The sequence below is a fragment of the Haliotis asinina genome, chromosome 6 (genome assembly GCF_037392515.1).
Source record: "Haliotis asinina isolate JCU_RB_2024 chromosome 6, JCU_Hal_asi_v2, whole genome shotgun sequence".
NCBI classification, from domain to species: domain Eukaryota; kingdom Metazoa; phylum Mollusca; class Gastropoda; order Lepetellida; family Haliotidae; genus Haliotis; species Haliotis asinina.
In genome coordinates this window covers 33,926,162-33,951,594 of record NC_090285.1, presented here as the reverse complement: position 1 = coordinate 33,951,594, position 25,433 = coordinate 33,926,162, and the positions used below count along the sequence as shown (strand labels likewise).

General features: G+C 43.8%; 1 protein-coding gene across 1 annotated transcript in view; it reads right to left on the bottom strand.

Moving 5' to 3' along the window:
* The window catches only part of LOC137287807 (gamma-aminobutyric acid type B receptor subunit 1-like), a 40,685-nt gene that overhangs the window by 1,192 nt on the left and 14,060 nt on the right, over positions 1–25,433 (bottom strand). The window contains exons 4-10 of the mRNA XM_067820195.1: positions 22,377–22,570; positions 11,137–11,274; positions 10,673–10,843; positions 6,237–6,338; positions 5,902–5,967; positions 3,199–3,535; positions 1,966–2,127 (exon numbers count right to left, since the gene is read on the bottom strand). Of these exons, the coding sequence (XP_067676296.1) occupies positions 1,966–2,127; positions 3,199–3,535; positions 5,902–5,967; positions 6,237–6,338; positions 10,673–10,843; positions 11,137–11,274; positions 22,377–22,570 (1,170 nt within the window). The remainder of the gene's footprint in view (positions 1–1,965; positions 2,128–3,198; positions 3,536–5,901; positions 5,968–6,236; positions 6,339–10,672; positions 10,844–11,136; positions 11,275–22,376; positions 22,571–25,433) is intronic.

The following is a 25,433-nucleotide window of genomic DNA, read 5'->3' as shown; positions in this document are numbered from 1 at the left end:
ATCTACAGTTCTCCCTAATATGATCAAATGTTTTGCACAGTACCCTACTAATTCGTTTCACCATAGTCAAAGATGTGGATCCCCATCCACTAAGCGTTCGTAATGTTAAGACCTATCGTAAACATGGAGTTTATCTGAGTCTTTCGTAGCGAGACGAACGTTTTGAGGAACGGGACACGGGATTAAGCTCTTATCCCATATAAAACTAGATCACACACACCCATAGAGTAGGAGACACAACTCCATACTCGGAATTTTGCATGAGACGACCGGGCCATCTATGGTCCCTGGCCAGGCACATGCACACTGAAGCGCAAATTGGTGCTCAACATATAGAAAATGGCCGGTCTGCGTACACGCGAGCGAAGCGAGCAAAGGTTGGCAACGTACTTTCCTCGCTTCGGTTCGAAAAATATTTTTCATGTCAAAATAAAATATCGCCACCATGAAAGGTATACGCCCATGCCTTCACTGAGTTGTGCTCTCACACTTCCAACCCCATGCTGAACAATTACTCACGTGAAATATTTTTATTCAACACGTCACACCCAACTTGGTATAAGAGGCCGTTCTTCGCTTCCATGCCCCTTCCAGCTTCCGGTTCAACGAAGTGAAGGAAGAGAGGGGTATTATTCCATATGGAATACTTACAGTTACCTCCCCTTCTTCATTCTCCCATTACGCCAGAAGTGTTTTTAAGTAGAATAAATGTTACGAAAATTCTAACAATAGCGATGACAGATATGACAAATAATCTCCAACAGGTTCACGATCAAATTAGGCAATATGGTATTTCTTTTTAATTTCTGCTTATTCTAGTTCCGTCACTCCGTTCAACAGGAAGGTAGCAGGGGTAATGGAGGCGAAGAACGATCTGAATACCACGAGTGTTGAATAAAACATATTTCACGTGAGTAAATAATAAGCATGGGGTAGGAAATCTGAGAGCACAACCAGGTGAGGAAATGGGAGTGTACCTTTGATGGTGGCGATATTTCATTTTGACATGAAAAATATTTTTCGATCCGAAGCGAGGAAAGTACATTGCCAACCTTTGCTCGCTTCGCTCGCATGTAAGAAGACTTGTCATATTCTCTGTGCTGCGCAACCCCATTTGCGCTACAGTGTGCCTGTGGGCCAGGTGTGATCATAAAACTACCAAAAGGAGGCGCGCATACAGCCATGTTGGCTAGTGGCGACTGGAGAAAAAAAAATAAAAACGTTTATTCTATAGACTTATATTTGATAAGTGTATAATAAAGGGAGCTTTCCTAGTTCGTATGGAGTATGTCCTATGAGTTTAGCATAGTAACGTTTGAACAACGCTAGTCAAGTATTCAAGAGTATGTTTTCCTTTGGGGTCTGTTTCATGAACGGTCGAGCTACAAAAAATAAATTACAGTGTTGACAAAATAAGGATACATTTCCATGATATTCCTTTTCTTTTCCAATGTATTTTCACTATTGTGCAGTTTTCCGTTTTACAAATTAACATTAACACAAAGACGCTTCCTACAACGCAAAACATCCCATAATCTATTTCCCTTTCGCTGGTATATCACCACAAAATGTTTTAAATATAATGTTGGTTTCCACAACTTTTAGATGCCTTTATAACAACTGTTTTCAATTTTCCAGAGTCGGGAAACTCAGGCTTAAGCTACATGACATTTACGTGTGCATTCATTGACAAGCGCAGGAAAATATGAGTACACAACAAATGGGACAATGCTGTATGCAAAGGGGTAGCCTTTCAGTTGAAATGACAGCTCGTCACACCGTAGGGCCGGGTTCGATTCCCCACATTGGTACAATGTGTGAAGCCCATTTCTGGTGTCCCCCGCCGTGATATTGCAGGAACATTGCTGGAATATTGCTGGAATATTGCTACAGGTGGCGTAAAGCCAAATCCAGAGTATGCAAACATTGAAGAGTACTTCTCGGTACTGGAAAAGTGGCCCCCACCCTGGATCTGCTCCACTGTGACGTAACCAATGAGATCGCCGTTCTTGTCAAAGGACACCGGTCCCTTCAATGCCTGGAAACTGACGTTCAACATGTGACTGTGTATGAGATCACCCAGCGCCTTGTCTGTGTACGTGAAGTCCTCCAGGGTCTTGTTACTGCCTACAATCATAGCAACATACACGCGTGACTCGCATCAAACATAATGTGGAACCTCGTTAGCCCGGACCCTTTACATACGGAGACCCTGACTGTAACTTTACTGCGTTTAGTGCATTCATGTGGCAATACTACGATCTCTCGATGTTACATGTTATCAATGTTGAATTTTCCATTCGCATTGGAACAGCTTGGTTTACATAGGTTTCACTGTTCGGTTTAAAGAGTTTTCACTGTTAAAAAGTATTTGAATCAGGTCACCTTGTATAACAGACAATGAAATCCTCCCCGGGGATTTCATGGGGATTCTGATGTATAATAATAGAAATTTACCTTATACGTTTCGTTACAGCCAAATAGCGATCTGGAATGTGCACTATTGGAAGGCGAGGTAACAACAAATAGCTGGGAATGGAGCCAGAGACATTTCGCTCTCAGGACAATTGCTTTATCCGCGTGGTCATGGAGGCGGTGAGACCACATGATACAGGCGTTTTAAAAAAATGGATATGCGGTTCAGTGCTGCGTTACGTTATTTTTAATCTTACAAAACTAATTAAGTAAAAGAAGTAGTGTAATTGTTAATGTGACCTCCCGTGACGCCGAAGATCAGGAACATTAGATTTTTACATGGTTTCAGTATGTAAAGACCATATCCAGTGTACCACGCCATATAGTACGGAATGTACACTCACGCACATCACAAAAATACAGTTATTATAATCAGGCGGCTATAGGGTCCACATAAACTTGAGATTTATAAAAGAATATAACATTCTACGGATACGATGGCCTGAAATAACAGTGTCAACAGTCAAACAACATTTTAGTATTAATAGATTTCTCTTGTAACGAAAACACACACACACACACACACACACACACGCACACACACACATACTGGCAAACTTTTAAAAAGAAACTGTGGTTGTTTACGTTCACTTCTTCAGCTAACTAACATTGTTTAAAAAGAATATAAACACGCATTTTAGGCGAATATAAACCATAAACAGTGAATATACACTGATATCTTTTCAGACATTTTAACACTTTTGTTATATCAAAAGTAATCACCTGTCTCTCTCAAAGTTGTCATTGTAGCATTGAGGCCCAAGGCTATGGTCCACGTGACGTCATACCCCTGTGAGGCAAGGATGTCACCAGGTAATGTTTTGTTGTTATTCCGCATCCAGTGATGTAGGGTGAACTCTGAGGGGGTGAGGCCGGATATAGTAGGGGTGTCGAACGGATCCAGATACAGGAAGCCTGTGTATATGGCCCCCTCCAACGCACGGGCCATCTGGTCGGGGGTACAGTCTATTGTGACGTCCTTCTCCATGTACCACTTCACGTTCAGCCAGCCAATCAGTATCCAGATCACACGGGGGTAGATTAACCCAATCTTGTAGCTCTGAGTGGTGAAGAACCAAGAGTTGTAGTATAAATTATTAACGTGCGTGAGTTTAATTTTACGCCGCTGTTAACAATATTTTAGTCATTTTACGGCGGAGGACACCCGAAATGGGCTTTAGACGTTGTACCCATGAGCAAACAATTTAATCACTAGGCTACCCACGGCCCTATTGTATTAAATAGGATATACTCAAAGGTAGAAGATGGCTGCGACGCAATCGTTAAAATATACTGAACATCATTGAAAACGCACCACCCCTAAAATTGTGGATTTCTAAGAGCAGAAGTGAGCAATCTATGTAAATTTTACATATTTGTGTAGACCAATGTTTGATAAAGAAAAGAAGCAAAAAAAAATCAAGCAAAACAGTGAAGATTTAATGCAGCTGACAATGAAATAAAGATGGGGTCAAAATGGAAAGTCAGTAGCGTGTATGACCCCCGTTAGCAGCAACACAAGCTGTGCAACGTCTCCTCATTTAATAAAGTCCTGAGGCACTGCATTCCACTCTTGCTGCAAGGCATTGTCGAGTTCCCCAAGGTTGTTGATCTGCGGACGACGTGCGAGGCGTTGGCCGATGTAATCCCACAAGTGTTCGATGGGTGACAAATCTGGTGACAATGCAGGCCAATGAAGTAGAGGAATGTTGTTGTTAGCCAGATACTGTATCGAAACACGTGCAGTGTGGGCTCGTGCATTGTCATGTTGAAATGTGTGCAGATCTTGATGCTGGTGAAAGAAGGGAAGGACGTTGTTCTGAAGAATGTTGTCACGGTAGTAAACGGCATTCACTCTGCCACGACAAACAATCAGAGCGGTTCTGTGGTGATAACTTATCCCTCCCCTTACCATAATGCTTCCTCCACCCAGTCGACGCCATACCCGTAGACGCCCGTCAGCATTTCGCAAGTGAAAACGCGACTCGTCAGAGAACACCACACCATGCCAACGTCGTAACAACCACACACGATGCTGTTCAGCCCATTGTCGGCGTTCACGGCGATGCCTGTCAGTCAGGATGGGTCCAACGTAAGGGCGTCGACAACGTAACCCTGCCGCACGGAGACGGCGTCGGACGGTGGAAGCGCTGATCAAACCACGTCGACCCTGGACAGCGTTGGCGGTTCTGGCAGCGGGCAAGGTTCGATCCCGAATATGGCGCCGTACAATGTCTCGATCTTGACGAGGGGTGGTAACACGTGCCTTACCTGGGCGTTGCCGGTCCCTGCTGGTTCCTGTTTGTTGGTATCTGTTAGCAAGCCTCAGAATGGTCGAATGATGACACCCAAATCGTCGTGCAATGTTTCTGCTTGAAGCGCCGACCTGCAACATACCCAAGGCCTGTTCTCGTTCCTCTGGTGACAATCTTGGCATGGCGAAAAAACTTTACTTACGAAAGTACTGCGAAAATGAGAACGGTTTTGTGCCGAAGGTCATTTATACCCCTGAACAGCATGCTTTCTGCATGCAATATGTGCCCTTCGTGTGTGATGTGCATGAATTTTGTTGTTTTCATGTGATGTGTTCGATGATGTGTTCGAACGATCCGTTTTTTACTGTAGAGCGTTATTTACGATCTAGTGTGTTATTATCAAAATTCCCACCATTAATTTTCCATTTCCAAAAGATTCTATTGCCTTATTTCAAAATTTACAGGTGGTGCGTTTTCAATGATGTTCAGTATATGTACAAACATTCATACCCAAATACCTCAGGGGAATATCGATGTTACAGGACGGAGAGAATACGGAATCTAAAAAAACTTCCTTGTGGTCTTAACGGGGACTGCATTGCAGAGGAACCGTATTCAAATCATGTCTAAACAAAGAGACCATTCTGTGCCAGACCATTCTGTGGAAGGTCTTTAGGAACGCACATGGAAACACAGAAAGCGATGGGGGCAATGTAGTTTTCAACAAAGCCAGAGTGATGCAAGGTCAGAGTGATGCAAGGCCAGAGTGATGCAAGGCCAGAGTGATGCAAATCTCTTCATAACATCAGTAAAGCCCACGGGCGCGCGTATGAGTGAGTGGATACGTGTTTACGTTGCTTTTAGCAACATTCCAGCAATATCACGGCAGTGGACTCCAGAAATGGGCCTCAGATATTGTACCCATACCGGGAATCGAACCCCGTTGTGTATGATGCTGACGAACCACGAAACATCACCCGAGAGAAATTACAATTCAAATATATAATCATCGGATCCTGGAGCACCAAACGACTGTAACTCTTGCTTGAGAGGCATATTTGCTTGAGAGACTGTAACTCTGTGCCAAACAAAGTAGCAAGGGACGACTGGGCCCCGAGCTCTAGAAGTCCTGCAACTCAGAATACCTACTATGTATAACCTTTCAGATTACCTCACACAGGACGTGTCTGCCCTTCTCCGGATAGAACCCCCCGACAATAATCCTGGCATCTTTGTCCTGCAACACAACCACAAGCTTCTCGGTCATATACCGCAGTATATAAGTATTTCACGATCGAAGGTTACAAATAAAAATCATAGTTCAGGAAAACTGAACTCACTCATTATGCTGACATTATAATTCCGAGCGCCAGGCAGGATAACAAAAAGTATTATCTTTTAACGTCGTATCGAACCACCGACAATTTGCACTCCTTTAACATGTCCAATCCACCAGGTCAAAGAGGGTCAGTCTTAAGCAAGAACAACACTATTTCTACGCGTTACCTTCAGTCGTTGTACTTGTGTGACCGGACTATTTTTGAAGACCTCTGATGTCACGACGGTAAGATTTTCCTTGGAAAATTCCTCCAGCAGATTATCGTTCACCTGTACAAAGAGGATCATGGGACTGAGAAATTATTGTGATGTGTGGTGAACGGTGGGCCGATGTTATCTATGAGATGTTACACCGATCAACAGCAAGAGTACTGACTATTAAATATCGTATACCATGATCCATTCCTGCAATATTCTTCTGACTTGAAGTCTTAAAGCCCCAGGTGAGAGTCTTAGTGTCAGTATCCCAAGGTGAAACCTGGTATTTAAGCAGGTTCCTGTCAATGTAGTAGTAGAGGGATATGTCCTAGCAACTCTCCATTCCTTAGAAATAAAGGACGAGGTTACGGGGATATTAGCATACTTAAATTACATTCAAAGTATTAGGAATATTTCTGTTATCAAAATTAAATGTCAAAATGACAAAATGAAGACTTTAATGTGAAACTGGTACACAGCGTCCCATTCCTGAAAATGGAATGACGTCACAAATGTAATTTAAACTAAGGTAATAGTTCAAAACTACTGTTATTTCGCGTCGATGACATTCTGGTTAAAGCTGATGTAGTATCTCAAGTGCCATAGTTGTGCTTGTCATAATGATTGTTTCCGATGTAGCATGCTCCAATCAATACTCTAAAAATTCACACGGAGTGTTTTGAGTCCAATTTCTGGCAATTCCCATCTACTGGACCAAAATCAGTCTTCATGGACCACTCCCTTCGGGTTCATAGTGTTTACTGTATTCTGCTTCTGTTCAGCGTTGATCTCAGGACTGAAGGTTTTTAATGTTCGTGTGACATGAAATGGCAGTAGGTAATTGTCGACATAATATATACTCTTAAAAAAATTACGATTTAAAATATTTAGGAGATTTACCGGAGTCAATCAATGTTGATATGATAATATTGAATGTTTTGAGAGTGCATCACCATTTGCACTACCTTACAACCATTGCTATTTGGAATGTAGTCGCTATTGAATGATGGTTGGTGTATGGCATATAATTTGCATGTGCATGATTTTCATTTAAAAACAGACGACTAGAAACAAACACTAACAAATGTGTGATGCAAGTTGAGAGTCAAAATTACAATTCTAAGTGATTTATCGACCTTCAGGAAAAAATGTAAAAATCAAGAATAGGACCCCATGCACGTGTATGGGGCTACTGCTTTGTGCATATCATGCGTTGTGTTTAGGGGTGGTAATAGAGGGAAATGGTGGTGCGTTCATAAGATGTCTGTGGTTGAAACGTTTGTTAACGTTTAGACTTCCTGTCCAAATTGAAAGTTCAGGTTCCCCTATTTTGTAAAGTGTATATAATATCCTCTTTTCGCAAATACATTACATGGTTTGGAATGCATAAGAGATTAGAATATATCATAAATGAACACTGTAGGTTCTTTACATAATATATCACTTGAGTTAAATCAACACACACTGGATGTGTTTAACCTATAATATGGATCTGGTTGTATGTGCGATGTTCTGAAGATACCCGTTTCACTAACGGTAACATCACATCGTATTTTGTTACCAGCTAAAGGAAATCTTTGACACATTATTTTGATTTTTAAACTGACGAGCTAAAAAAGGTACACAAGTTGTGTTTCTTCGAATAAGATAAAAATAATGGAAAATATATGTTGATGCACACTGCAATACACATGTTTTGTCAGCAGACAGACAGCAACTGCGATGTGATGATGACCACTGCAGACGGTTCCAACGATGCTGGAATGTCACGGCCATTCCACACACTGATCGGTAGGCTCTCGAGATCACACGGCTGCTAATGACATTTAACTTCCGGTTACGTGGTGGCAGATTGCGATCCTCTTGGGGTATTGTGTCTCTAGGAAGTCCACTTCTGGATCAAACACATGTTTAGGCTGTCATGTGGAAACGGATGAACAGCCGAATTATCGTTTGTCTTGTGCAACCCAATGTCTTTGCTATTTATTTTACCTCACACATAAATGTCGCTGTCTGATTGACTGAGCGCTCTGCTGTTATTTTCAATGTACCCTGTGACCAAGCGTTGTGCTTTGCAATACACCACGCGGCCAGTAGCAGCTCATTCGGTACTTCTTAGTAGTTACTTTTAATTATCTCGAATAACATTAAATGACGCATGATGCACGGAAATTACCGATGTTTTGCGAATGGAAATCGACGGAAGGGAGATAACTCTAAATCTGTTTTTCTTGTGTCGTCAGTAAAATCTGTCGAGAGCTACAAAAACATTTGACACTCTTTCCAATGAATAAATTTTGACAAAACGTTCAAATGTAGTCCCTGTGGATATTAAGAAGGGGAGTTACATCGCGGCGACTTTACTAAGACAATACCTTCGGGAAAAACAGCAAGATCCAAGAATAGAATCGTTTGATTCACACAGGTTGGCTGAAGTGTACGATCCGATACTCATGCTTCAAAATTAACATTGAGGTTTTCGATAACATAATAACGTTGTTCACTAGTCCTCGGGGACCATGGGTTGAGGTGCTCTCGGTCTTTGTTTGTGTTCCCTGGGCCCGAAGAACGAGGAAAATGTAAACAAACATCGAGGGTACCTCAACCCAGCTCTCTTTGTGCCTCCTGTCTTGGTATTTTCTCGTTTTGTGAAGTGATTGCCCAGTCATCACGACAAGCAGGGCCTAAATTTTGGAAGTTCCGTTAGCGCTGATATAGTAGTCGAACATCTAGGCCCGGGTTGTATACCTCCTGTACGAAAAGTGCTCGTGCATGGGACAATAATCTTTTCGAAAATTCGTGCAAAACACGTAAAACTGTTTTGGGTTACATTTAGGCAAATGAAACATGATGGTTGCGTTCTATACAATCAGTGTTCTTTATTTAGTGTTCTTTTATTAGTTAGAACGCAAATCTGGGATTGAAGGAACATTTACACCTGTGTAGACTTTTTGCTCGTCAGTTTATTTAGATGTACCCTATGCTGTATTTGCTCTTAACCCTGAAAAGCTGCCGTCCATTAAAAGCACCAGAACCATGAAAGGTTGTGGTCCTGATCAGAATGGGTAGGTCCTATATTTTATCATGGAAGTAACACTTTTAGTTTTGGGAAATGAAAAAGCTGTAGACCATAAGAACCTGCAGAAAACAAAAGCTTAGAGCTTTTCAGTCGGCTCAGGATCCGGGCTTGATATTATAAGGACCGAGATTAATTTCGAACACTGAATGTATGTAACAAAAGACATCTCGATATCTCGTGCATAAATGACAATAGAGTCTCATCACATATTTGTCAAAGTCCATAGAAATAAGTTCACTTATTGTAATCTAACCAGATAGCCAATTGATGTTTGGTATCCACCCTCATACGCTGGCGTTCACCTGCTACAATAATACAGCTAATTAAGTTAGTTAAATGGGTTTGTTAGTTTAGACTTGGTTTATCAGATTAGGTTGTGTATATATTTAAGGGCCCAGTCAATAATTCTTACTGAATTACGTGATCAATCTTCCATGGGTGTGGTAGCAGGTCAGGGAAATCGGTAATGGAATTCGGTTGTGGCTGCATCCGTGGACCTCAGTCTTGAATATTGGTGAATTATCTGTTTTGGATATCGAGTGCGGTATTGTACCAATCATATTTGCTGATAAAGTATGGTCCTCTCTGCTGGCCTGGGTTCCACTCTCCCTTTATCAGCTCGTCAGGAGAAAAGACTTCCAGACTAAGACACTGCCATCCTCCGATCTTGTAGCTTCCATTTCTATGGAAAGTAAGCGTTATCCCCCAATATCGGTACGCATCACTCGGGATTCTCGTGGGTAAAGTGAACGTGCGTTGCGTGTTTGACAAAACTCGGGGTTTAGGAATAAAGATGGTGGCTTAGACTGATGCACGCACGCATACACACGCACTAGAATGACCTAAGCATGTCACTCTTCGGTGATTTCAGCCAAGGCCCAAGTCAGTCTAGAGGTATTACAGATACACTTATTTGAAACAGTATTGCGTCGTATGGCTCATAATATATTTTGGAAATATTCGATGTAACTGTTACGTTAAATGCGCGTGTTAACCTCTGACCGTACTGATTCCGGCTAGAGCTGTTATGTTATCTCCAGTATCGAATGCATACGAAACCCCGTTGATGTGTTAAGCCTCGTACTACAATATTGTGTATCGTTATTCCCGCAAATATTCTGGTAAGAGTTGATAACCACACTCGAAATCAAAAGCATTGTGGTGACGAATGTAACAGCATGGTATTTTCCCCAGGCAGGCTGACAGAGTAGAGTTTTACATGTAACCTCACCTAGGTAAAGAGCTCGCAGTTCTTGTAGATAGTGGCAACATGGCCTTATTCCTAGCCAGGTTCACATATAGAGTAACGTTTTACGTGTAATCTCACCAAGGTAAAGAGCTCGTAATTCTGGTAGATAGTGGCTACCCGAGACCAGCCCAGCTGTTTAAACATCCGAATCCGCATGGAGGTCACGGCGGTGTCCGCAGAGGCCAGCCGCATGAACTTGGGGAAACGTGCTTTGTTGGACAACGCTGGCGAAGAAGAACCGTAAGACACCTGGTGTTGATAAAACATGTATTAGCCTCTCTTTTGTACCTGGGATAAATATACTTGTAGAAGCTGTATATTAAATCGAATAACATAACTGCTACATCGACTGGCAGGCCTAGCACATACTGTTGGCCGTCATACGATGATCTGAGAGGGTCAATATCTAACATTTAAAGTAAGACACAGCATCTGTTCACATCTGTCTTAAAAAGTGATTATGTTGATGAGAAACACCGAGGAATACCAGTACAAGGTTCACAGACTGCGTGCCATGGATCCAAGGAGACAGAATGACCCACCTGTACAAGATTCCACAGATATGACGCTTGGGAGGTTGCCTGGGAGACAGTAGAACATGCCCCTCCCACGATGACAATCCTAGTAGGTCCATTGTACAGGTTGTCTGTCATGGCTCTGATGCCTCGCCCGGCGCTGCACTGGCAATGACAAGAAAGCTGTAAATCTACACATTATCCTGATGTAAATCTACGTTTTACCCTAATGTAAATCTACGTTTTACCCTGATGTAAATCCACGCTTTATCCTGATGTCATAACAACACCATGACTACTAGAACACTCAAGGATATATGGGATGTTACGATTGATTGTAAATGTGAACGGAAAGTTGCTAATCGCACCAAATACTATGGCACGGCTAGAAGCCATATTTGATAACTAGGTGTCAGAACTATTGACATTTATATCGTCATGGAGATAAATGGGAGCAGAAAAGGTCAGAGGCGTCATATTTTACTTGCCAAATATTGCCGAATCGCCCTACTCCCCATTACGTAATTTGCCATGAATGGTAACTCGTTAACACCGTGTGAATCCACCTCTGTTCACGAGACAACCCGGCTTCGAAGATGTATATTCCTAATCAAGCGTCAAATATCGACTTGGTTTATGCATCCCATTCTTCCTGCAGGGCATCTCCACGTTCGTTGAGATGGGTGGATGGTGGCCCTTTGGCTGCAAATTTCGAATTTTAACTCGAAAATGTGGTCATCATTAAAAACACACGAAAGGGACTGACGTGTTTGCATTAAAGTCATAACACAAAGTAAATGGTACAATATTTTTCTACATCCATATACAATCATACAACCTGAATTCCAAATATTGTCATCCCAAAATGGAATACCCTCTACTTTCTCAAATACACTCTTCCAAAACGAAGGAGACCTTCAATGTTAGTTTACGATTGACAGAACTGGGAGATATATCAATGTTGACATCATAATAATGAATGCTTTGAGAGTGAATCACTACTTGTACTAATATGACCATGTTGCTGGTATAGTAATTGCTCTTGAAAGATGATTAGTGACTGAAGTGAAACTAACGGCAAATACGTCAAGAAACAAACAGTAACAAATGCATCACCAAGTTTTATATATATATATATATATGATGCGACTGAATATATTCCACGGAGAGAAGGTATTATGTAACGGCCAATATAAGAGATCGATTCGATTTTGAGTTGTTACAATGTTTAGTTACATGCAACATTTAACAGACAATTTCTCTGACTGCTACACCTGACAATACACAATATTGTCTATTGTACGGGTATGAATTTTCTTTGAAAACTTCCTGTGTATTTACATCAAAGACTGACTGGGATAACATTGGAAACCACGAGGAACCACATCATTAATGAAATTTCTATAATTCATTCTCATATTAAAAGCTCAGAGACATCGGAACAATCGAATACCATGATCCAGATGAATACTTTGCCACAAGGGCTTTTATAAAAACAGATAATGATTTATGTGAAAGACCCCGAGGTAACGTATCCCTTACCGTCAAGGTTCGTATACAAAGCACGATGATTCCATGAAACACCGCGTGAAAATGCATTATTTACCAGCATGTCTCGTATAAAAGCATGATGACTCCTTGAAACAGACAATGCATTATTTACAGATAGGTTTCGTATACAAACATGACACCGTGAAACAGAAAATGCATTTACTGACCACCAGGATTCGTATAAAAACACGATTCCATAAAACACCGCAAGAAAATGCATCATTTACCTGAAATGTACGTATGAAAAACACGATTCCATGGAACACAGCAAGAAAAGACGGCCAAGGTTCACATATTAAACATCTTGATTCACCAAAGACCGCGAGGAATGACATCGTAATCTGCGATTATTTTCATTAAAACGTCGCAAGGATTCGGATGGAAGGCCACGGAAAGACGGTTTGCATGACAAAAACATAATGATCAGAGCAGCTGTTAACTTTCATTGAGTAATGTACTCTCTATCGTTCTTATTAAGTGGGTATCCTTATTTTACTTAGAGTAACCAAGTAAACTGTACCCACCTGATTCAAACCCAGTTAAGTATTTTTCCATTTTCCATTAATTCAAAAACATAATAAAGTTTAGATGTTGGTTTACATGTTTGTTATTTATATTTGATCTGTAATATGATAGATAGAAAAGATAGGAAAGACCAAGTTGCCAAGTTCAGGTGATGAAATATAACCTCGCAATATAACTCAGCTATTTCAGCTAGTTTTGCTTGTACCATGTGAGATCAAATTCACTGTGTATTTACAAAAAAATCAAGCGTTATTGTAGGCAGTAGGCTTAATAGGAACTGAGTTTTCATATAACTGTTTTCGTAATTTACGCAGAATCGCAGCTCATCCGTGCTTCTGTTAATAAATGACTGAGAAGCGCTCCATTAAATACTTCAGTATCAAAAAGCCATCTGAATGGCTAATAGATTTGAATATTATGCAATTTGTTCGCACTAAAACCTTGTCAACAATACACAGGACAATTAAACAACGGCACTTAGCAGTGACAATCACTGACATTGTCTGTCAACACCATGGCAGTGTAGCAGTATTTACCTGTCAGTCTGTCTATCGACATAAATTCGCGTTCATGTATGAACATATTCCGAGCACAATGTACAGGAAATCAGGTTACTGAAGTAATAGACAATACTTCCATTATATCAAGGACCCATAGAAATATGCCATTAGGAATCCAGAAATGTAGGTCTTTGCTTACTAAGGCACACAATAACCGACAACCTCGGGGTTTGTGAGGATTTATTGGAACAAAGGAGCATCGGCTAATGGAATGTCAAGGGTTTCAGACACGCAATGATCGGGGCTCAATAATTTAGTCATTTAAAGTTTCGAATGGGTGTATAAGTGGGGTTTTATTATAGTCACTGGTATTTATAGAAGATATCTGAAATGTTTCTGTTGACACCATGTTCGGTTACTGTAACACGACTACTACAGAGCGATCTTGTCATACATGAGCATATGGCGACACACTGTAACTAGATACTATGGCTAACAGCCATATTACCTTTATATGCAATGGTTTGTGCTTCGACGACCAAATGAGTGAGTGAGTTTAGTTTTATGCCGCTTTTTTGCAATATTCCAGCGAGGTCCCAGAAGCTGAACTGGCATTTGAGGTATCCCCAAGGATCAAGGTTCTTGGCCCAATCCTTTTCACAATCTACAACTCCCCTCTTGGCACAATTGCTAGGCAATTGCTCAGCAGCAAGAGTGATTACCCATACAAAGAAGTACGAACGCGTAACACCTGTACACTGGTTTCCAATCAGGGAGAGTATTAAACTCCTGCTGTTTGTCTTCAAGGCGCTAAATGGCCTTGCTCAAGATTAGATCCAGGAGCTCATCGCCCTCTATCAGCTACTTTTGGAGGACACTACGTTCTGTATCCACACTCTGTTACTGCCCCTGTCACACGTACTGTCACACATGAAGATAGATCATTCTGCAATGCAGGAGCTGTGTTATGGAACAAACTTCCTAGAAACTTCCTGATCTGAAAACCCTCTTGTTCTAGAGCGCACATAAGTAAGGGCCTTTGAGCACATCCCTGTATTAAGGCGCTATAGAAATGCTAGACTTGTTATTAGCATTAATATCATGCAACAAAGAGGCGACTAACGGGATCGGGTGGTCAGGACTTTCGATCGATGCTCATGGTGCTGATCACTGGACTGTTTGGTCCAGACTCACTGTTTGTTCACAGATTGCCGTCTTGAAGTTGGAATATTGCTGATTGTGGTGGTTGCGGAAACAAACAAACATCTTTAATTATTTGTAAACAGAAGCATAACAAGTTACCCAAGTTTCCATAATTTTCGCTTTGCATTTTATTATATCTATTTACTACATATTTGTTTTGTTTTGGACATAAGGGCAAATTCCATGACAATAGCAGATGCATGGGGAAATGTCCCTGATCTGGTTACATGAAACCATCATAACTCTAGGTGTAAACTCTGCTATAATTGATAATGAATTTCGACCATACTACACCATGTCGCACAGCAGCAACGTCGTTGATGAACAGCTGGGGCGCCGACAAACCACGGGTCATATTCATGGCACATCTGAGATTCGAACCAACAACCACAGATCCTGGTATCTAAGGGATGCAACTAAGTGCTGCTCCTTACACAGTTGTCATAATTCAAAGCTGTTAAAGAACGCATTCACAAAGAGATGTTTCAAAACCGTTAGCAGTGTATGGGTGAACCCGCATAGTCCCATGGGCAGGTTTTAAGTGGTAATATTCTCAGATCGGAAGGTAATATTCCAATAAATCTTGCATATAAAAATGTCTGCATTCAAATAAAATCCCTTTAACTATACACAGGACAAACATATAACACTACCGGGGACAAGGGTAGGGACGGTTGAGGGTATTGATTCTGTAAGAATGGGGCTATAGCCATCTATGTCTTGCATCGATCTGAGGTGACCAATTAACTGGGGTAATAAAACAAGAATTGAAAGGGCAATTTGTGTGGTTCACTTAATGAATAATTAATTATCTTCTGAAAGTTGAAAACAAATATGTAATTTTATTTTCGGTAGACGTTATTGATGTTCGTGTCAATGCAATCATTACCCAACTGAATATGTTCAGTCTATTCTAAACTGACCGGCAAAAGAAAGCATACCAAAACTTACCATTTCTCATTTTTTTAGAGAAATAATTTTGCAGGTAAATTACACACTGAAACATGTCGCCTCAAACGTAATAATACCTGCAGTGAAAGTCATGTGCACGTCGTGAATAAAACTTCGAATGGTCAACTACATAAACCATGGTTTGGGGCCTCTGTCGGAGTTTCACGTGCACTAAAGAAAGAGAAGTTAGTGTGCCGACAAGTTACACATGCTGTTTGAAAAAGATCTACACAGATACGTCACGACTATGAGCAGTTGAACGTGAGAGGGGCATGGATATGCACCACATGGGGGCGGCACGCTCCAGCGTTATACGTGTGTAGGCGTCTAGATTGCTGCAACGTTACAGGCAGACGAGTCAGACGGCACGCTCCAGCGTTATACGTGTGTAGCCGTCTAGATTGCTGCAACGTTACAGGCAGACGAGTCAGGCGGCACGCTCCAGCGTTATACGTGTGTAGCCGTCTAGATTGCTGCAACGTTACAGGCAGACGAGTCAGACGGCACGCTCCAGCGTTATACGTGTGAAACCGTCTAGATTGCTGCAACGTTACAGGCAAACGAGCCAGACGGCACGCTCCAGCGTTATACGTGTGTAGCCGTCTAGATTGCTGCAACGTTACAGGCAGACGAGCCAGACGGCACGCTCCAGCGTTATACGTGTGTAGCCGTCTAGATTGCTGCAACGTTACAGGCAAACGAGCCAGACGGCACGCTCCAGCGTTATACGTGTGTAGGCGTCTAGATTGCTGCAACGTTACAGGCAGACGAGCCAGACGGCACGCTCCAGCGTTATACGTGTGTAGTCGTCTAGATTGCTGCAACGTTACAGGCAGACGAGTCAGACGGCACGCTCCAGCGTTATACGTGTGTAGGCGTCTAGATTGCTGCAACGTTACAGGCAGACGAGTCAGGCGGCACGCTCCAGCGTTATACGTGTGTAGCCGTCTAGATTGCTGCAACGTTACAGGCAGACGAGTCAGGCGGCACGCTCCAGCGTTATACGTGTGTAGCCGTCTAGATTGCTGCAACGTTACAGGCAGACGAGTCAGGCGGCACGCTCCAGCGTTATACGTGTGTAGCCGTCTAGATTGCTGCAACGTTACAGGCAGACGAGTCAGACGGCACGCTCCAGCGTTATACGTGTGTAGCCGTCTAGATTGCTGCAACGTTACAGGCAAACGAGTCAGACGGCACGCTCCAGCGTTATACGTGTGTAGCCGTCTAGATTGCTGCAACGTTACAGGCAGACGAGTCAGGCGGCACGCTCCAGCGTTATACGTGTGTAGCCGTCTAGATTGCTGCAACGTTACAGGCAGACGAGCCAGACGGCACGCTCCAGCGTTATACGTGTGTAGCCGTCTAGATTGCTGCAACGTTACAGGCAGACGAGTCAGACGGCACGCTCCAGCGTTATACGTGTGTAGCCGTCTAGATTGCTGCAACGTTACAGGCAGACGAGCCAGACGGCACGCTCCAGCGTTATACGTGTGTAGCCGTCTAGATTGCTGCAACGTTACAGGCAGGCGAGCCAGACGGCACGCTCCAGCGTTATACGTGTGTAGCCGTCTAGATTGCTGCAACGTTACAGGCAGGCGAGCCAGGCGGCACGCTCCAGCGTTATACGTGTGTAGCCGTCTAGATTGCTGCAACGTTACAGGCAGACGAGCCAGGCGGCACGCTCCAGCGTTATACGTGTGTAGCCGTCTAGATTGCTGCAACGTTACAGGCAGACGAGGCAGGCGGCACGCTCCAGCGTTATACGTGTGTAGCCGTCTAGATTGCTGCAACGTTACAGGCAGACGAGTCAGGCGGCACGCTCCAGCGTTATACGTGTGTAGGCGTCTAGATTGCTGCAACGTTACAGGCAGACGAGTCAGGCGGCACGCTCCAGCGTTATACGTGTGTAGCCGTCTAGATTGCTGCAACGTTACAGGCAGACGAGTCAGACGGCACGCTCCAGCGTTATACGTGTGTAGCCGTCTAGATTGCTGCAACGTTACAGGCAGACGAGTCAGGCGGCACGCTCCAGCGTTATACGTGTGTAGCCGTCTAGATTGCTGCAACGTTACAGGCAGACGAGTCAGGCGGCACGCTCCAGCGTTATACGTGTGTAGCCGTCTAGATTGCTGCAACGTTACAGGCAGACGAGTCAGGCGGCACGCTCCAGCGTTATACGTGTGTAGCCGTCTAGATTGCTGCAACGTTACAGGCAGACGAGTCAGGCGGCACGCTCCAGCGTTATACGTGTGTAACCGTCTAGATTGCTGCAACGTTACAGGCAGACGAGCCAGACGGCACGCTCCAGCGTTATACGTGTGTAGCCGTCTAGATTGCTGCAACGTTACAGGCAGACGAGTCAGGCGGCACGCTCCAGCGTTATACGTGTGTAACCGTCTAGATTGCTGCAACGTTACAGGCAGACGAGCCAGACGGCACGCTCCAGCGTTATACGTGTGTAGCCGTCTAGATTGCTGCAACGTTACAGGCAGACGAGTCAGGCGGCACGCTCCAGCGTTATACGTGTGTAGGCGTCTAGATTGCTGCAACGTTACAGGCAGACGAGTCAGGCGGCACGCTCCAGCGTTATACGTGTGTAGCCGTCTAGATTGCTGCAACGTTACAGGCAGACGAGTCAGGCGGCACGCTCCAGCGTTATACGTGTGTAGCCGTCTAGATTGCTGCAACGTTACAGGCAGACGAGTCAGGCGGCACGCTCCAGCGTTATACGTGTGTAGCCGTCTAGATTGCTGCAACGTTACAGGCAGACGAGTCAGGCGGCACGCTCCAGCGTTATACGTGTGTAACCGTCTAGATTGCTGCAACGTTACAGGCAGACGAGCCAGACGGCACGCTCCAGCGTTATACGTGTGTAGCCGTCTAGATTGCTGCAACGTTACAGGCAGACGAGTCAGGCGGCACGCTCCAGCGTTATACGTGTGTAACCGTCTAGATTGCTGCAACGTTACAGGCAGACGAGCCAGACGGCACGCTCCAGCGTTATACGTGTGTAGCCGTCTAGATTGCTGCAACGTTACAGGCAGACGAGTCAGGCGGCACGCTCCAGCGTTATACGTGTGTAGCCGTCTAGATTGCTGCAACGTTACAGGCAGACGAGTCAGGCGGCACGCTCCAGCGTTATACGTGTGTAGCCGTCTAGATTGCTGCAACGTTACAGGCAGACGAGTCAGGCGGCACGCTCCAGCGTTATACGTGTGTAGCCGTCTAGATTGCTGCAACGTTACAGGCAGACGAGTCAGACGGCACGCTCCAGCGTTATACGTGTGTAGCCGTCTAGATTGCTGCAACGTTACAGGCAAACGAGTCAGACGGCACGCTCCAGCGTTATACGTGTGTAGCCGTCTAGATTGCTGCAACGTTACAGGCAGACGAGTCAGGCGGCACGCTCCAGCGTTATACGTGTGTAGCCGTCTAGATTGCTGCAACGTTACAGGCAGACGAGCCAGACGGCACGCTCCAGCGTTATACGTGTGTAGCCGTCTAGATTGCTGCAACGTTACAGGCAGACGAGTCAGACGGCACGCTCCAGCGTTATACGTGTGTAGCCGTCTAGATTGCTGCAACGTTACAGGCAGACGAGCCAGACGGCACGCTCCAGCGTTATACGTGTGTAGCCGTCTAGATTGCTGCAACGTTACAGGCAGGCGAGCCAGACGGCACGCTCCAGCGTTATACGTGTGTAGCCGTCTAGATTGCTGCAACGTTACAGGCAGGCGAGCCAGGCGGCACGCTCCAGCGTTATACGTGTGTAGCCGTCTAGATTGCTGCAACGTTACAGGCAGACGAGCCAGGCGGCACGCTCCAGCGTTATACGTGTGTAGCCGTCTAGATTGCTGCAACGTTACAGGCAGACGAGGCAGGCGGCACGCTCCAGCGTTATACGTGTGTAGCCGTCTAGATTGCTGCAACGTTACAGGCAGACGAGTCAGGCGGCACGCTCCAGCGTTATACGTGTGTAGGCGTCTAGATTGCTGCAACGTTACAGGCAGACGAGTCAGGCGGCACGCTCCAGCGTTATACGTGTGTAGCCGTCTAGATTGCTGCAACGTTACAGGCAGACGAGTCAGACGGCACGCTCCAGCGTTATACGTGTGTAGCCGTCTAGATTGCTGCAACGTTACAGGCAGACGAGTCAGGCGGCACGCTCCAGCGTTATACGTGTGTAGCCGTCTAGATTGCTGCAACGTTACAGGCAGACGAGTCAGGCGGCACGCTCCAGCGTTATACGTGTGTAGCCGTCTAGATTGCTGCAACGTTACAGGCAGACGAGTCAGGCGGCACGCTCCAGCGTTATACGTGTGTAGCCGTCTAGATTGCTGCAACGTTACAGGCAGACGAGTCAGGCGGCACGCTCCAGCGTTATACGTGTGTAACCGTCTAGATTGCTGCAACGTTACAGGCAGACGAGCCAGACGGCACGCTCCAGCGTTATACGTGTGTAGCCGTCTAGATTGCTGCAACGTTACAGGCAGACGAGTCAGGCGGCACGCTCCAGCGTTATACGTGTGTAGCCGTCTAGATTGCTGCAACGTTACAGGCAGGCGAGCCAGGCGGCACGCTCCAGCGTTATACGTGTGTAGCCGTCTAGATTGCTGCAACGTTACAGGCAGACGAGCCAGACGGCACGCTCCAGCGTTATACGTGTGTAGCCGTCTAGATTGCTGCAACGTTACAGGCAGACGAGTCAGGCGGCACGCTCCAGCGTTATACGTGTGTAGCCGTCTAGATTGCTGCAACGTTACAGGCAGACGAGTCAGGCGGCACGCTCCAGCGTTATACGTGTGTAGCCGTCTAGATTGCTGCAACGTTACAGGCAGACGAGTCAGGCGGCACGCTCCAGCGTTATACGTGTGTAGCCGTCTAGATTGCTGCAACGTTACAGGCAGACGAGTCAGGCGGCACGCTCCAGCGTTATACGTGTGTAGCCGTCTAGATTGCTGCAACGTTACAGGCAGACGAGTCAGGCGGCACGCTCCAGCGTTATACGTGTGTAGCCGTCTAGATTGCTGCAACGTTACAGGCAGACGAGCCAGACACAACACAGACCAAGAAGTGGGAGAGCGGGCAACAATACCAGTTGAAGACCGGCATTTCAGGACGGTACATCTAATCAGCAACAGGGAATTAACTTGATCACCGTGTCAGTAGATATCCAATAGATAGATGTCTCTGGGCAGCATGTATCAGACCATTCAAAGGACAGGTGTTGATCCCTCAGATATAACGTCGTTGACAGTGACGAGAGGAACGTGGACTTTCTGTAGTGACCAGAAGGTTCTCCAGACATGTCCTCGATCAAGCACATGTGGGATGCATTAGACAAACGGGTGCGGAAACGCCCTAACGCCCAGAATAGACAACAACTTCCATAACCCAGCACCTGCTTATCCTCTATGTGAAAATTGTTTTATTCAGGACCCCCAGTAAACTTGAGCATGTCTCACGCCGTGTGTTTCTCTAGTATGTGTGTGATATTTAGCTCAGGCTGAGTACTGATGTTGTTAATACCAGTATATATTATGTTTGTTTGTCTAGGTACTGTGGACTAATGTGAATGACCTATTGACAATCTTGTATATTTTCTTTTGCCCGTCAGTTTATTTCTGGGCCGTTCGGGGATCGGGTGGACAAGGCTGGCTGACACAGACACAGTTCCCAACGGTGCACATCATTTCTCACCCTGTTGATCGCTGGATGTCTGGTCCAGACTCGATAATCTACTGACCGCCGCCATATAGCTGGAGTATTGCTGAGTGAGGCGATAAACAACAAACAAACCTACCAACTACAAAAATTCAGAAGGTCCACATAGCAAGAAAATCTGCAAAACATGTATATCAATTATATAAATAAAGGATGCGCACAAAGCAAATCGAATAGGCTGCGGGCCGGTAATCATATGTTGACACTGTAACATCAAGCAGAAACGACATGGAAACAATTCTTGTGATAAATTACGTATTGAAAATGACATGGATAACAAAGGGTAACGCATCGTAATTAAGATTTAACCACAAAAGAAAAATACTAGAAATAAACAGGAAACGGTTTTATTAAATAAACACGTAACTACAGAAAATCGACATCGATTAGGAACGGTTATGTGAACCACAAGTGTATATTGATCGCATAAGCATAAAAAATGACTATATCGACACGGATGGAAAACAGTTGCATAGATTTTTTATGCCTATGTGCAACTGTTAAAATGGTTTAAAAACATAAAGTAATATAACAAAGATTACGCGATTTTTAATCAAGCAAAAACAGCCCCAGTTATCAAAAACAGAGTACATGGTTATACAAAAGATACGTACTTTGAAAACCAAAAAGGTATAGAATAAAAGTACAAACTAAATAGTCAATTACTGAAAGGAAAGATACATAGACATGTATGCACTTATATCATATCAACGGGAAAATGACTATTTACATTTTTAGACACCACTTCTAATATTTCCCCTTTAGGTATTTGAATCAAATTAAACTGAAACAGATCGGAAAGATGGTACATACGTTTGAGTTGCTCCATGTCAGGTTGAGGTTGTATCCAGGGAGAATGTCGTCCCTGCTGTTGATGTCCTCAATGGCCATCTGGACAGCGGTCAGCAGGCTCTGACCCCCATCCCATTCCCCCGTAATGGGGAACAATCCCAGCACGTGTAGGTCTATTGTTGGTGAACATGGCAGTATCGTGACCATCACAGACACTAAGGACAGAAGGATCATGTTTCAAATCTGTATAAACCGAGCTGCCATTAAAAGATGATAGCCATGCATATGATGATGCCTTGTAATGCTGACACGCGTAACACCTTAAATGAACGACTATTGATGAAATCCATACTGTATGTGGATAGTAGTCGCTGTGTAGTGGAAGAGTCTATTCTGTTACAGGTATGTCAATCATAAGATCGGGAGATAATAGTCGCTGTGTAGTGGAAGTGTCCAATGTGTTACAGGTGTGTCAGGTTTGGAGTCAAGAGATGACGGGCTGTGTAGTGGAAGTATCCAATGTATTACAGGTGTGTCAGGTTTCCAGTCGGGAGATGGCAGGTGCTGTGTAGTGGAAGTATTCAATGTATTACAGGTGTGTCGGGTTTACAGAAGTGAGATAACAGTCGTTGTGTAGCGGAAGTGTCCAATATGTTACAGGTGTGTCAGGTTTACAGCCGGGAGATAACAGCCGTTGTGTAGTGGAAGAGTCCAATGTGTTACAGGTGTGCCAGGTATACAGTCACGAGTTAGCAGTCGCTGTGTAGTGAAAGAGTCTATTTTGTTACAGGTATGTCAGCCATAAGATCGGGAGATAATAGTCGCAGTGTAGTTGGAGAGTCCAATGTGTTACAGGTGTGTCAGGTTTAGAGTCGGGAGATAACAGCCGTTGCGTAGTGGTAAGAGTCCAATGAGTTACAGGTGTGTCAGGTTTCCAGTCGGGAGATACCACTTGCTGCGTTGTGGAAGAGTCTATTGTATTACAGGTGTGTCGGGTATACAGTCGGGAGATACCACTTGCTGTTGTCCTCTGCTACAGGTTTGTCAGATATAGGGTCGGGAGATACAAGTCACTGTGTAGTGGAAGAGTCCAGTGTGTTCACTCGACAATCTGGTATATCTATGTATCAGAATAGTGACGATGGAAATCTGCTGTGGTGTGTCAGGCAATAACCATATGTTTCTTTTTTTATCGTGAGTACCGCGTTCTAACAAACCTACTCTTTTTATGAACAACTGGTCTCATCATCAAGTTTCAGTGATCTATTTGTGTATTCTTAAGCTATTCTTAAATTACACCCAATGCAATATCTTTCATCGGATAATCGGGACCGGTTATTCTGAGGAGCTGGCCTCTTAAATTTATATTTGAATATCCATTATTGAACTATTTGACACATGCTGATTTCCTTAGCAGGTAAACAGACGGAGCAATCTTAATCAACTTCATCGTCTCAAGTCCGAGTTTTAGAAAAACAAAATAACTTTGCATGATCATATGTAACATATTTAAATATTTCAGTTTATTCTATTAATGCGCTCTTACTATATATTGTTTTTAATTAGTGAGCTAGTATGGTTTCAAGTCGCATTTAGCAATATTCCACGAACATGTGTCTCATGCTAATGAGTCTTCGATTATCGAGCGAAGGCTTTAACCACTGGGGTAACCCCCCGCCCCCTCCTCCCCCCTGCCCCCAAATACCACACCTCTTACATTATCAAACCGAGTACTTTTAGAAGTTAATTACATTTATTTTCACTAAATAGCTTTATTAGATAATCACATATTCATTACAACTGCACACCCTGGCAGAACATCTGAGAAACTGCAGTATTGTTTACAATGGAAACTTTGAACATCAATTCCCGTTTTGTGATTAATTCCAGTTCACGTCATCGACATTTTTCCACTAATGGCTCTTGATGAATCTGCTCGTTACATCGCGCTGATGAGTACAGTGTTTGTTCTCCCAAACGTATTCTGGATCCTTTCAGAACATGCATTACATATTAAAAACTAGGTCTGAATTTACATACAGGAAACGTCTATCTCAACACTCAATCAATGCCAATCAAACTCGCGTGTTCGCCTACTAATGGTTACAAATGTGTTTGAGCGTGACATATATCTGTATATTTCATGAGTAAATGGGTTTGATAGAGATTCTTCAAAACACTTTTGAAAAAGGTATTTTGTCATTTTTCAATAGATTCCATATTCCTGAAAATATCGATGCTTCACAAACTCCATCCCCGCGGGATATGTACACTCTAAGAAGACGCTATTTGAAGATGGATCACCTGGTTCAGGCATGGTTGATGGGCGGGCGTCATTAAAGAAACATTAATATACAATAGTTTTAGCCAGAAGAAAGCCAAGTAGAGCAACTCAGGTGCGTGGAGTATTGAACAGTATTTTACAAAACGTTCAACAACGAAAACATATGATAGCTCTGTGGGCGTGCATTAGTAACTGAAGAACCTTAACGGTTGAAGCAGCTTTGTACAAAGTACTACACGGTGGCATTAAAGGAACTGCGTGTATTCATCACTTCAAAAAGCCAACAGTGGTAATTGTTCTTTGTGTTATTATTAGATTTAAGCACCAGGTTCCAGACTGTAATGGTTTCCGTGTCTGCTTGTTAAACATTTAAGTTATTTCTCATTGCCCGAAGAGATTTTGAAGATTTTCTATTTACGTATGGCCAGTTCATTACTAATAAACGTATTCTGTACCATAGGTTGTCTGTTGAATTTCTACTCAGAAATACGTGTCTAAACATAGGTGCTGGGATTTAGCTTTAATTATAATTTTTAAGTTATGACTTCTATAGTTCATACGAGGTAACATAGTGTGTGAGGGATAGGCACACCAGCGCTGACTTGCGCTGAGGTAATCAGTACTGAAAAACGGTAAAAAATAGCCCATCGAAAGTATCTATTGTGTATAGACGTTGAAACTGTTTTCGCTTACAGTGAGTGAATGCGTGAGAGTAGTTTTACGCCGCCCCCGCGTTTTAGCTTGTAAGGGGAGATATACACGCATGATTATAGTTGCACTTAAACTTGGCCATT